This window comes from Sander vitreus, chromosome 6, assembly GCF_031162955.1.
Source record: "Sander vitreus isolate 19-12246 chromosome 6, sanVit1, whole genome shotgun sequence".
Classification (NCBI taxonomy): domain Eukaryota; kingdom Metazoa; phylum Chordata; class Actinopteri; order Perciformes; family Percidae; genus Sander; species Sander vitreus.
In genome coordinates this window covers 19,287,081-19,302,047 of record NC_135860.1, presented here as the reverse complement: position 1 = coordinate 19,302,047, position 14,967 = coordinate 19,287,081, and the positions used below count along the sequence as shown (strand labels likewise).

The following is a 14,967-nucleotide window of genomic DNA, read 5'->3' as shown; positions in this document are numbered from 1 at the left end:
TTTGAATGCTTTTTCAAAAAGCTTTCATTCACTGATTCTCAACCCACTGCACTGTCCAAGGATGAACTACAATAGAATAACTCCTCGTATGGTATGAATTGGCACAACTTTTATGCATTACTTTCACATCTACTGCAGCCATATTCACTGTGTTCACTCGGAAGGAATCAGTTCACATGGCAAGGCACTTGTAATGACATCTCGAACATGTTAAGAGGCTAAAAGCACGTTTAAAACCTGCCCCGTTTCAGCTGCCTGGGTGCGAAAGCTAGCAGTAGCATAACTTGGTGTAGGCAACACCGATTATTCTCGTTTTTCTTGCTACTGACAGCACTACGTGACAACAAACAACATAGCTATGTGTTGAAATCGACCGGAATTCTCCTTTAACATTTGAACTGAATGGTTTCATCCACTAGCCTAGAAATCTAGAGGTACCCTAGCGGCAGCAAATGTAATTTGCAGCCAGGGTTGTCTAGCAACTCTCCATTGGCTTGCGAGCTGGAAAAGCCAAACTCTAGTCAGGCCAATCACATCGTGTATAGAGTCGGTGGGCGGGCTTAACAGAGTTGCAACGGTTCCGAGTGAATTCCCTGCTACTTGAAAACAAAGAAGATGGCTGTTGCTGCTGGCGAACAGCAGTCTTTCAAATCGGCTTTGGCCGCGACTTGGAGTTAAGCTTTTCTTTGAGAAAAGAACAAATAACGGCACTGAAGTCATTCTAAAGGAAGCTGTGTTCAGAGTTTTGCCGACCGGATACGGCAAAAGTTTAATCTATCAACTAGCTTCGCTACCTTCTTCGTTGCTCTGGTTGGTTGTAGCGCTATCCTATTGCGTGCAGAGGGAATTTAAAATACAACTGTTTATCCCACCCCTCGGATTGAGCCCTGCCAATGGTGTGCTCCCAGACTCGACATCTTGATGTGGGTCTGGCTTGTCAGGCTATTCATCCACAGCAGAAAGAATGTAACTCAGGTCACCATGATACTTCTCCTGTGAGATGCAACAAGCTGACAGGGCGAGACTTTGTTTGACCAGTGTGGTTAAGTAGATGGAAACCCCTCCAGCCGCTAAAAGGGAGCTAATGGTGTGGACGTAAAAGCTTTGCTCTGCTTCAGACCGCCTGATTGCCCTTCAAATCCCCACAAAGCTGCAGTGTGTGTGTGTGTGTGTGTGTGCGTGTGTGTGTGTGTGGCACATGAAGTGTGTGTTTGAGTAAATAGACACATTCGTGTGTGTAAGTGTGTCTGCGCGTGTGTGTATTGATGTTTACAGTGAAGGGCTTATGATTGTGTGTTTTTGTGTGGGCAGAGCAACTGCTACACAGCTGCTGCAAAACAAACTCTTTCCCATTTAAGCTGAAAGCTTCACTCCCCACCTCATAACAGGCTGCATTAACACTGGAGGTTTAACGGATATTGTGGTGCAGAAGCAGGGAATTTTAATGAAATAATATCTGATCATTCTCATCATCAAAGTAGATTTGAAACAAAGTTGAAACACTCTAATGAAGGCATAATAGATAATATATTTTCTTTCAATTGCAAAATAATACTTATTTATATTATCTAAGGGAAAAAGTGGAAGCAAGATGAGATGAGTTGCTTTCTTTGATTATATTATTTCCTTTTATATTTATTTTTGAATTAAGCTCCATTTGGACAGTGCTTCAGACTGAATCTGGACTACGTTACTGGAATTTTCCACAAAAAAAACGTTTTATCCATCCGTTTTTTTTCTTGTTAAAGTAATGTCCAGTCTACAACATTGTTTCCATCAATTCAGTAGTGATGTGGCCTAGACCTCATGTCATTTATATATAGGTAAACGTTTTGGCTATTATTTACTTACATTTTCAGTGTCTGTACTATGGATACACTGATTATCTTTTTTTTGGCAGTTTGCAGATTATCTGTATCAGCATTTTATTTGCCTGATAACTGATAAAGTTAATTAATTAAAAAGTGTGCTACTTTTGCTCCGCTACTTCTGTGTCTGTCCCTCTGCTTCGGTTTCACACACTACTGAGTCTGACTTAATGTCCCGACCACAACACTGTCTGACTCTCTTTTACTGTGTATTATGTTGAAAGTTTTGAATTTTTTTAAATAATTGCTTAAAGCATTTAAACTAAGTTTTGTGTTGGAGTTTGTAACAGAATATTTTCACTGTGAATGCATATCGGTTCCAAATATCAGTTATCAGTTTCATTAACTACTAACAATCGATATTGGTATCGGTATATTGGTGTCGATCCCTAGTCTGTACTGTATATGTGTCTTAATGTGTTTTTAGTGTTTGTTTTGCAATCAATATGCTACCTATATTATTGTGCTACCTGTGAGGCTGATAAATGAGAGAAAGAGAGAGAGAGAGAAAGAGAGAGAGAGAGAGCAAAAAAACATCCCTCCCATACAAAGCATCGTTTAGGGTTCACATTGCTTAATGCTGCCCTCTAGTGGTCATGCTGAGGAATTGTGGCCCTTGATTTTGATTAAAATGAATAATATGGCACGTACAATAAGAGTCAGCAATCAAAACATTCATGTGTAGTAAAGTATTTCCCTACTGTGTAATATTGAAAAGGCTCTGCAGAAGAATTTAAAGAATGTTTTTTTGCGCTGCTCAAAAAAGCATTACTAAATAAAACAGAATCAACTGTAGTACTCTGGAATTAACAGGAAGTTGAACGGAGTGTTAAGTTGTGCTCATACCTGTAATTAAAATGTAGCTGCCTTTACCTGTTCACTAAGAGTGGATAGGTTCACTTTCATCCCCAGAAGATACAACCACTCTTTATAACAATATGTTGCCTGTCCATTAGTGCTGACTAGACAGAATGGTTGATAGCCCTCCAGAAAATGCTCCATGTTTCTGAAATGATTTTGTATTAACAATCACTTTTCTACTCTTTTTCTACCACATCTCATTGGTACTGACCAGGCATAAAATAGCTGTTTTGCTGCATGAAGCTAGTATGTGCTCATCTGTGCTTTACTAAGAACAATAAGTAGTAGTATAAAAGGCCAAGGCACCAGGCTCCTCAGACGGACAGACCGCTGACCCCTGTTCCTTGTCTATGTCTTTTTTTTCTTCTTCTTTTCTTCTCTGGCTCCAGAGCATTCTCACTAAGTAAACAACAAATAAGAAAGCTGTTGTAAATTGTAACCCTTAAAAGTCTCCATCTGCCCTCTAAGGTTGCGTTTCTGCCCCTCTCCTAGGTGAAACTCTAACATTGCCTTTACCAACATGCACAATGTATGGATCTGTCAGGTCACTGGTTGCCATGGTTTCAGCCGAGCACTTCAATAACCTTTATAACAGAAGGTCAGTCATGCACAAAAAGAAGAACAAATTTGTGCTAGAAATTTCATTATCTTCTATCCTAAATCAAATTAAATAACATAAATGAAAGGTTTTGAGTGCCTACTCTACAAACAACATTCTTTCAACAACTGCTACTCTTACATCAAATGAAAATTCAAGAGATCTTTCAATATTTCATTTTTTTATGCCCCAAATTCACTTTTCTTGCTGTGGATTATAATAGATCTGAAGTGAGGCAGCTGTTAGTGGATAAAGGTTTGACAACTTAGGAGACAGCACGAGATTGCAGACATATATTGCATGTTTAGAATGTTTTGTAACAGCAAACATTAAAATAAAATGTACAATATTTTTAACTCTGATTTTGTTCTGCTATTTTTATAGATGAAAACCAAAAAAAAACAAATCTTGCAGGAAAAAATGTTAAACTCTACTCCAAGAAAGAGAGAGAGTGAGGGCTAAGTGTGCTAACAATTCCTTTTGAACAGTATTTCTGTAACAATCATGAAGTGCATGTACGTCACGCAGCACTTTGACACTGACAGCATTTAAACTGAGTAAAAGGGACTTGTATTTAGAATGGTGTTGGGTAAATAATGCGAAATGTGTGGTCATGGTGTTTTAAGTGTGACACTCTGAAGTCTGTTAACTACGTCACTCTCTATACAAATTGGACGTTCTCATGTGGTTTACAAACACTGTAGATTTACGACCATTGCCCCAAACAAACCAGGAAGCAGCCGTGGAATGTGACACAAAGCCAATTACTCAAACCATCTGGCAGATGAAAATGTTTTTTATGCTACAACTTTTTATATTGGCTCAGTGTATTTGAAACAAGCAAATAGCAACAAATCTCAAATATGACATTTATATGAACGCTGTGAATGCCTTATATGACTCAATTAACAGGCCATGTCAAACTCAGGGACCATTGGTAATCTAGATATAAACATTAGACTAATGGCCAAATGTCCAAAGTTGAAGCTGAGATCTGATCCTCCTTCCAGGATGAAACATTTGTTTCATCTTTCCAGTCCGACCTCCCTGGGTTTGTTCTGTTTCCTGTGCTCTCTGTGCACTGCTAAAAATAATACCTGTAAAAATGTGGCCATAAATTTGAATATTTTGTTTTTGTACGAGATCTCCCCCAAGTGGCAGCCATGTGTTTGGTTCTTCAACCAAGAACAAGTTCAAACAAACATCACTGTCCGTCCATGGCTGCACACTGTGACAAAAACGCTCAACAGGGTGTCCTGTCAGAGAAGCTCAGAGTAACTGAGTTTGAGAGTTTGTTAGCCTGTGACCACTCATACCAGTAACCAGTAAGTATGTAAAGAAAAATGCTTCCCTACATCTGACTTTGTGGTAACACTTTATAATATCTACACACAATGAGGCATTAGTAAGGCATCAGTAAATACTTAATTCATCATTTATAAAGCATTGTTTCAACATTATTACACATTAGTATGGTGTTCATAAACCCAGTTATACATGTTTTATTCTTGATGTATAATGTATTTAATGATTGTAGTTCCATGCTTTATGAATGATGGTTTCACCATTTCTAAATTAGGTTTAACACAAAGTACAAACCAGTTATTTAGGAGTTCACGAGATTATTAAGAAAGTGTAAGTAAATGATTACCAAACTATTTAGATGTACATGTATGCATGTATTTACACATATAATGATTTAGACATGCACTAGTGGTCAGTTAGTGTGTTAGTATATGTTTTATAAAAACTTATTAATACAGCAATTCATGATTAATTCAGGTAGTTACTCGTTGTTAGTTAAGTATTTGTGTGAACTCATCTAAAGTGAGAACTATGCCTCACAAAGCATTTATAAATGAGATTAAAAAGCACTTTCTAAATGATCTTGTGAACCAGTAACAACTCCTTAATAACTGGTTTGTAACTGATGTAATACTCAATTTAGAAATAGTAAATCCATCATTTATAAAGTATGAAAGTTCATTAATAAACACATTATAGATGAGGTTTTTAATCACGTATAAAACATGTATAACTTTGTTTATGAATGACATACTAATGTTTAATAATGTAGGAAAAATGCTTTATAAATGATGAATTCAGTATTTACTGATGCGTAACTATGCTTCATAGTGTGTAGTTGTTTTAAAGTGTTACTGACTTGGTTAACTGTTTCCACAGACAATACAGCACAATGTCATGAGTAAACTGGACAATTGAGAAATAAAGCTTTAATAGTGATTTTGCTGGGAGACCAATCTCAATAGCAACAATGCACAGAGCTGGCCACCTTTCACACACTGGTGGTTTTGAAGAAAAGTACTGTCATTCTTAGGTGCTTAGGTCTATTTTTATTGTTCATTTTTCTGTATAATGTGGATGAATTTGTTTAATGTATGATGAATGAATGTCATCTCCCCCTTCCCTTATAGGGACCACAATGGAAATAAGTCTTTGGGTTTTATTGTGTCATCCCTGACTATTTATGTATTTTTAATGTATGACACATGTACTGTTTCATATTTTTATATTTAAGTGGTCAAATAAAATCAATCAATCAATCAATTCACTCACCTCACTCACTCACATTGGGGACACCACCTTTCACTGACATGAATATACCCATATGCAATAAGCTAATATCACCTGATATAATAATAACCGATTGTTTTTTCATTCTTAAGTTAATTAAGTAGTTCATGAGCAGATATAAGAAATCTTCAAAAATGTATTGTCCAAATCCTTTTAGATATTTCTGGCATTGCACCTACGTACATCCAAATCTACACAAACAAGTGTGTCTGAAGTTTAGAAATATCCTGCTAAATAACAACAACAAAACATGACATATGAAGGGAATTCTGGTCATTCTTTGATAGTAGCTACTCACTGCCTGCTCTTCTATACACAAGGTTTCCATCAGATCTGTCTGCTCTGACAGAACATAAAGCCTTTGACATCCGCATGAAATTAGTTTTTTCCATGGTTTTATTAGTGGAAGCTCCATATTGCATCTATTCACAGCCACCCACCATAAGACACATCTGCCTCCGTCCCGGTGTCTCAGCTCATGTATAGTGGCGTGCAGCAAATAAACCCTGGGTGAGAGATTTGCGGCTGCCTCTCAAGCCGTTAAACCTGTTGCCTGACTGCCACTTGGCGAGAAAATTGAAAATATGAGGAGCGCTCAATTTCATCCGTGAATCTTTGGAGGAAGTAATGTAAACTGATGATGTGTGTGGGAGAAGGTAAGGTAAGGAGATGGGTTACAGTGAGAATACCAGCCACTTTTTTCTGAACTTTTCAACTCTCTCTGAACCACAGCCTGAATTCCCAGTCAAATACAGACTGTCTCCAAACTATTCCCTAGAGCAACATCTGCAATGCTTTAACTCACTGGTTATATATCCCATTAAACTGACATTTACATTTTGTGTCTTACAACACGGACAGATCAACAGTGATTCAAATTCCTTTCAGTAGATATCATATGCCCTGTAAGCCAGCAATGGTGTGCTGTGGAGTTACATGCTCAAAGACTGGAAGCCAGTGTTTAATGATCTGAAAAATAATAATATTTGGACCAAAGGAAACGCTATTTTAGCCATGTAGAATTATTCAAGCTATTTGTCTGGGTTTCCTTTGGAAGAGCACTGATTAAATACACTCCGACCCCCGGTGATTAAACTCTTTGATTTACTTGACACATTAGTTCTGCAGCGTAGACAATGCAGAGGATGAAGAAGCACTTAAAAACACATCACAGAAACATGTCAAATAATTAAATTGACCGTTGCATAAAAACACATACAACAGAGATTATTTGCCCAAACTGAACTCTGTATGTTCAGTTTTTTATGAAACAGAAAGAAAATATGATGTCATGCAGGAAATGAGCAGCTTTTCTGTCATGTTGTGTATGTAATGGTCAGACACAATTATTACAAACAACAATCGGTGTCTCTAATTACATCACTGTACAGACTTAGAGTAAGACATTAAAAGTACAAACCTTTGAGGAAGAAGATTAAGGTAAATAGCAAACAATAATAACAGAATAACTTATTGAATTAAAAAAAACATGTCTTACACTGAACATTACCAAAACTCTGCCCGAGACTTCTCAGCCAAGAAGTAATTCCAAGTCAAAATATTTCAACTTAAGCTTTTTCAGCTGTACCAACCAGACTGATGTGATGTTAATAGTCCATTACACCTGCTGACACATAAGTAAGTATGTTCATTGACATGCAACTTTTAAGTATGTTTTTGTTTTAATTTATAATTGTCAGTCAAGTTTAAGTCAGTGATTAACTGCAACATGAGATCTCAAACAGGCTGGTGAGAATAACTGGCGGGCCTTTTTTAATCATAAATGGATAACTTAATAATCAGTAATATGATTTTGTATATCTTTAATCTGAATAGTTTTGCTTCCTCTGAGTTCATCTGTTCCTGAAGTAATACTGTGTCTGCAAGCATAGATTCATGAATGAATACGAAACTCCCCAAAGTGAATATTAATGCTCCTGCATTGGATTCAACAGAAAGGGCCAAAAATGATTTTGGCGTCCCAAACTATTAATCAAGAACGCAGAATTCTGACCATAAACTAAAAACATAAAGACAACTTTAATATCTGCTAAGTAATGTAAACAGAATATAATAAAACTTGCACTCTGTAATGTTTTTGTTTCATATATTTTCTCTCATTCATTTTCTCGCTCTGAACAGAAGATGTCCTGAGGAAAGGGACAGAGAAGATCCTCCACCTACTGCGCCACACAGACTGTTGACCACATATGTTACTGTATCATCTGTTGCAAAAACATTAATGATGTTGGACTGTCAGTGTAAACTCTGAGCGAATCATGGTGAGCTCTCAGTGGTGGCCTGACCACTTGGCCAAAGGTTTGATGCCCTACAGCAGAGTCCAACACCAGCTAGCGGTCTAACAAGCCAACTGTTAGTAGAAGGCTTTTACTGTGTCTTTGTATAGAAAAGACTGTGTGAAACCTCCATTTAAAGTGGTACTGACATGTTTCCTACCACTGGAGAATGAAGGATAAGCAAAAGATGAGATGTGATAATAACATAAGGTTGTAAATTCTCAGAAGCCACTGGTCCTACCACAGACCCCCTCTGGACAAAGGAAACAGACAAGGAAATAAATACAGCACAGGCTAAAGTGTCTACTGCATGTCACTTTGTCCATCCTTCCTTCTCTGCCTCCCCCATCTCTCTCCGTTTCAGGCCAGCAGCCTGATTTCCTCTCATTCCTCCATCTCTGCCCCCCTGTCTGTCTTCTCCATATGTTGCTCTCTACACTGCAAATATTTCACAGATACCATAAATGTGCGTACGCAGACTTCCCACCTCATTCCTGGGAGATATCACACTTTGCCATACTGTGCCAAGCGGTCACAAAGAAAATAAGCCTGCAGTGTTACTTTTTCCAGGATGTGTTTTTGCATTTCAGGCTGTTCGCAAATGTTCCCAATTTAATCATTACTAACTTCCAGTATATTCTGTGAGAATTATAGAAGCATAAAGAATGGGAAAACATGAAAAGAGCAATTTGAGGTGAGACTGATGCCAGTGAGTGGCCATGCAGGCCTTACTGAGAGAAAGAGCTTTGGATGCCAAAGAGTTAAATAAGTAGAAGAAGGCTGAAGAGAAACAGAAGAAAAGCATTGTTTGGAGGGATTACAATCAAACGAACCGAACATATTTCCGAATACAAAACATTTGTGAGGGAAAGACTGAATTGACCAATCATGTGATCCTTCCTTAGTTTATTGTGGGTGCAGCAGCTAAAAACATCTTTGGTACAGCACCATGTCCTGTTCTGTCTCACTCCTCAGCAGCAAAACAGGATTAGAATTTGCTTTAAAATGACCGAAGCAGAAGCAGTAAAGGAGCAGAAATACACACAGAGTCAGCAAACACAACCATCCTGACATTTGACATTCTTTAACTTCTTCTGGCAAACTATTCGAACAGCACTGAATTATAATTTGCACAGAGCTATCCACTGTTTGCTGGAATTACAAGTCATTTAGAAAAAAAAAGAAATTAACCTCAATTTCATTCTCTTTTTTCACTAACTGGGTGATGGAGTCAATAGATAAGACTGTGGATGGACAGCAAAGTCCAGACCGAGACGTCTTTGAGTGTTTGGAGATGATATCTTTCATTGATGAAGGAAGAAAGTTAGGAGGAACCAAATGTTATCCAAAACAGCTGGATAGTTGTGGTTGTTCTAGGTCACATATTTTAGATTTTTGACTTTGCCGAGAGCAAGACATTGCTATGGCAACAGACAACAAAAACTGCAATAAATAAAATGGTAGTAGAGGGTGTAACCAAATAGTGTATGTCAAGAATAATAAAGAATAGAAAATGTTTAACACCGAACCACAGCAACACATTAGTTTATACCTACCTACTCTCTAAAAGTATTTCTGTGTAATCCTATTTTTTAATACTTTAGATTTACACACAACTTTCAAAGTTTCCATTCAAATTCAAAAGAGTGCTCTGGATTTCTAACATACAGTACAGTAATATTTTCTTAAGAGCCCTGCACATCCTTGCTAAAGCCACACGTCTTTATGTATTTTGGCTAATTGGACCTTTTCTTAAGACTGTGGGAATTTCCACCTTCAGCCTGATCAGCTGGTAGGAAGGGACATCAACAATGTTTGCACCTATCTCTTGAAAAATGCACCTAAAAAATAAAACAAAATAACCTGAAATAGCTATATACAGTAAGTGCTTAGCCATGTAGTCTGGAACTCATAATTATGGCTGTTGTATGTATTTATATGATCATTCTGATAGTATAACTTCTTGAACTTTATAAATTATAAATTATAACAATATTGATCATCTTACTATCACACTCACATACCCCCTCACCCCAAACCTCTACAAGCTCTCCCCCCCCCCCCCCCATCTGTTCAGGGATCCAGTCAGCTTCACCCCTAAATCCTTCCATGTACCTCTGCTCGTAGGAAAACATAACATATCTCTGACCAGATGTGTAGACCACAGTGTCAGTCCCCCCAGCTGTTCCAAGCTACTGATGAACCAAAGTTTCCACTGTGTAGCTATTTTAGGAAGCAGTAGCAATCCTACAGGGAATAAGAGGATTTTCCACTGTGACCTCTTAATTGGGGTTCGTCAAGAGAGGTCAAAGGGTCACCGCCCACTGTCAGTAGGACCAAAGTAAGGGAACCCCCATACCATGATATTTAATAACATGAACATCCTGGAGTGCAAAGGGAAACCCCAATAAGGATACTTCAATAAGAAAAAGTGAAGTGTGTAAGCAAATTAGTGTATAACAAACAAAAAAATGTAAGTATATAATTTACAATAATAAGTTATACAATAAATATATATATATATATATATATATATATATATATATATAAAAAACAAGTCTTTTTTGCAGGATGTTAAATGAACCTCTCTGTATGTTTGGGGTATCCTCTTTGACAGGATCTCACAATAAAATCTGACTCTTATCTTCCTCCAACACTCTGGGCGATCCGACATTCCTTCCTGTTTGTCGTCATGGTGCCAGAGGACAGCTCCGCTATATAAGGTCCTCCTCTCCCGAGTCCTGAGCCAGAACGACAAAGAGATCACAACCTTCTGCTACACCACAGCCAGAGAGGAGGGACGATTCAACCCCAAACCAAAGGACTCAAATCAGCTCCAATAACGACAACTAAACACTTTTTAGACTGCAGATATTATTCTATTCTGCTCTACTTAACAGGAAGATGACCAATCTGTCACAGATAGCTCTTTTTGTCTTCTTTACAGCACAGGTAGGCACTGTTTTCATTTAGATAGTGTTTTATATTGTGATGCCAGATACTCTGAAGAGGTTTAAGTTAAAGACAATATTTTATTTTATAAACAAAAATCTTTTCACTTTGGAAGTTTTGGGATTATTTTTCAGACAATAATTTCATAATTAGAAGATATCAAGACTGCTACTTCTGTAATTTTCACAGATGAATTTAAGTGCATTACATGGTATCTTAATTTGTTTAAATTGATGAATTGAAAAACATGTTTTAGCCACTTTTTACCAACAGTACAAGTGAGTTTCACCAAGTAAGCAAGTAACTGTTATGAAAGTTAACTGAAGTCATTGTTTGATACGCTGTGAATGCCTCCTTTTTCACAAGATACAGTATGTAAATTTAAACTACCCTACAAAATGTACTTTTGTACCCTGTAGAAATGTGCATGATGATTTGTTTTACTTTTGCCAAAAATGTATTTTTCTATGTAATATTGAATTCCATTTGTCAAGAACTAGTCACTTTGGTTGGATTAGAGAGAAAAAGACTTTCAACAACAGGTAAAACACCAATTCTCTTTTCTCTCCCAGGTGATTACTCAAGTCTGGTCACAGGTGTGTCCTCGGAGATGCCTGTGCCCTAAGGAGCCCCCCATGTGTCTCCCTGGGGTGCCTTTGATCCTGGATGACTGTGCCTGCTGCCTGGTGTGTGCCCGTCAGAAAGGGCAGGTCTGTTCTGAAGCAAACCCCTGTGAAACACGGAAAGGGCTGCAATGTGAATACACCACTGACGTCCACAAGAGGACTGGTATCTGTGCCGGTGAGTGGGCCATGACACTGTATGTTAGTACAAATGTGGATCCTGACGTCAGTTATACTTCTTTTGAATGAGAGATGTTATAATTAAAAAAAAAAAGAAGAAAAAAAAAAACACTCTTAAAGCCATGTTTTGTCTCTTTCCTCCAGCTCATGGAGGAGATGTGTGTGTTTTGGACGGTTCTGTCTATCAGAACGGCCAGACCTTCTTCCCCAGCTGTAAGTACCAGTGTATGTGCCGTGATGGGCAGATCGCATGTGTGCTGCGCTGCACCGTGGACGTGATGCTGCCCGGACCGGACTGCCCCTTGCCACGCAGGGTCCTGGTGCCTGGAGAGTGCTGCGAGAAGTGGGTGTGTGAGCCCCAGGCCGAGGCCAGTGCACTGGGCGGCTTTGCCATGGCGGGTGAGTAGTCTGGAAGTAGGGTGAGATGGAATGAGATATATACTACAGATAGACACATACAATCACCCATTCCTCTTTGACGTTAGTGTCACTGCAGTGTGAGACGCAAAGTTTAAAGGTTATGTACATTTCTCTGACCTGATCAGGGTAAGGGAGCAGTAACCAAGGAAGGAAGGAAAGAGGAAAATAGAGTGAGGGCTAAGAAAGAAAGAGGAAACAGAAGAACGAGACAGTATTGTCACTTCAATCTGGAATGTGAAACATCAATGTGATGCAGGTTTTATATAATTTATATGAGTATTTTCATTGGTTGCTTTGAAGTTTTCAGCTAAACACCTTTGTCTACTTTTTGAACTTTTTATGTGTCGATTTCTTTCTCTAATCCACTGTCCACCTGTATGTTCCCTCAGCCTATCGTCAGGAGGAAACAGTGAGATTTGACAATTGGGACCCTAGCCTGAACTGTATTGAGCAGACCACAGAGTGGGGCGCCTGCTCTCAAACCTGCGGCATGGGGGTGTCCACCAGGGTCACTAATAAGAATCGCCGGTGTGAGATGATGAAGCAGAGTCGACTGTGTGTGATCAGACCCTGTGACGACCAGCAGGACCAGACGCAGCTCACACAGCTTGCACCAAAGGTACTTTTTGGATGCCATATTCCAAGGGCGTAGGTTTGGTTTCAACATTAGTGGGGGACACATTATAACCGTGGGGTCTCGGGGTCCTTCCCCATAAAATATTGGGCGTCAAACACCTAATTTGCTGCATTCTGGTGCATTTTGCGTATTCAAACCATCACACGTGTTTCGGGATGTTTTTTTAGGAATCTCAAACTTTAAATCAACATAATTCTATCTTTATTTGTCACGCTCCTGTTGTGTTCTTTAACCCCCCAACGTAGCACAAGTAGACACAGTTCTTGTTTTCCGTACATGTTTTAAAACCCCTGAACGGTTAATTTTACCTCTTTTGGGGAGTAGCTATCTTTCATATTTTTTGAGGGGGACAAATCTACCTCTTCTAAATATCCCCTGCATCCCCCCTGAAATCTATGCCTATGTCATGTTCTTTATCTATGAGATCTACATTTGCTTTAGCTTAATTAGATGCCAGCAGCATGAGAATACATACTGCTCATTTTGCTTAGAACCAGCTGGAATTCCCCTCATAAAAATCACATTGAATGACATTCTTTTCTTGACATTCATTCATTTGAACGGCTCTTTTCTCCCTGCAGCGAGGCAGTAAGTGTCACAGGATGGTGAGGAGCGACACAGCCGTCCACCTCTCCTATAAGAACTGCACCAGCGTCCAGGCCTACAAGCCTCGCTACTGTGGCTCCTGCATAGACGGCCGCTGCTGTACTCCCCACAGAACCAAGACCGCAGTGGTGGAGTTCCAGTGTGCCAACGGTAAAACCACCAGGACACCAGTCATGGCCATCCTGACCTGTGCCTGCCACAGCCATTGTCCCCGAGACAATGCTGTGTGGCAGCCATCAGAGCTGGGATACAGCGGTTATAGGTCATAAAGTCACTCTTGAGGGACAATAGCTTTCTCTTTACTTAAAAAACATAAAAACATGAGTTGCATTGACTCAAAATTTTAGATTAAAATAAGACTGTCTGCGACATATCCACAGTGAAAATAAGATTATGTCTGCCTATTATGGTTCAGAATCAAATTGTATTCGTAAAATGAGAATCCTCTTTTGTGGTTGAGATCGTAGAGAACTAAATAGCTTTCTATCTCTCTCTCTCTCTCCTGGAGAGCGATTCAGTTTTGTAACATCCTGTGGACAAATAAGTGTCATCTTCACTATGTTAAGTAGAATCAAAGCACTTAAACCTTGTGATATATTGCTTCTCTCCATCCAACCATTAACCTCAGACGGTTGGACAGTTGTCTGTAGGTGCTCTTACATTGTGAAGGTCAACATAAAACAGCCTCTATTCAAGAGGTCAAATAGTATGAAGGTGTCAGGTTAGTCATGGTTGCTTGAAGCCTTCCAAACGACTGTTTGATTGACAGTCGGGTCAGCCAATCAGGAAACAAGACAAAGAGCATGAAAAAAAGGTTTTCTTTCAGAATGAATTAAAACACCTACTGTACTCTGACACTTTGACACCTTAATCTAGAAAAAAAACTATAATAAAAATACTGCAATCCCATTACTTTCACACTGATAAAATAAAGAAAGAGAATTAAGAGGGAAATAAAGGATTATAGGGTGAGCTGTTACCTTTTAGTGGCACTGCCATGGACATGTTTCAACTATGGGACACATTTTTTAAATAACTGGACTGTGTGCTTTGACTTGGTCCAAACGCAGGACTCAACCTATGAAAGAGAGGTCACTGTAGTGACTTAGTGTCATTTCTAACATCTGCCTGAAATCTAACCCCCGTTGTAAAATGTGTAATGTCTATGTTCTTGTCAATAAATGCAAATATATTGGGTTTTTTTAGGTATAGAAGGTTGTTTTTTTTTGTTAAAGGTAGTGCACATAACAGCTATTTTTATAATGACAAAAGTTTTGTAAATACTTGCTGTATAGCTTGTTTGACTGAGTGTGTATCAAATACACAGCTT

General features: G+C 38.7%; 1 protein-coding gene across 1 annotated transcript; it reads left to right on the top strand.

The window, feature by feature from the left end:
* The first annotated feature begins 10,977 nt into the window (after window positions 1-10,977).
* Window positions 10,978-13,945, top strand: LOC144519883 (CCN family member 3-like). Its single transcript, XM_078253387.1, has 5 exons — window positions 10,978-11,171; window positions 11,744-11,972; window positions 12,119-12,373; window positions 12,784-13,013; window positions 13,613-13,945. The coding sequence occupies exons 1-5, from the start codon at window positions 11,124-11,126 to the stop codon at window positions 13,904-13,906; spliced, it is 1,056 nt and encodes a 351-aa protein (XP_078109513.1). The 5' UTR covers window positions 10,978-11,123; the 3' UTR covers window positions 13,907-13,945.
* Window positions 13,946-14,967: the final 1,022 nt, after the last annotated feature.

Bases quoted from the DNA above. Each gene is read 5' to 3' on its own strand.
- LOC144519883 (XM_078253387.1), top strand. From the start codon at position 11,124: ATGACCAATCTGTCACAGATAGCTCTTTTTGTCTTCTTTACAGCACAG. The intron at 12,374-12,783 runs GTGAGTAGTCTG...ATGTTCCCTCAG, and splicing joins GGGCGGCTTTGCCATGGCGG to CCTATCGTCAGGAGGAAACA. The intron at 13,014-13,612 runs GTACTTTTTGGA...TTCTCCCTGCAG, and splicing joins TCACACAGCTTGCACCAAAG to CGAGGCAGTAAGTGTCACAG.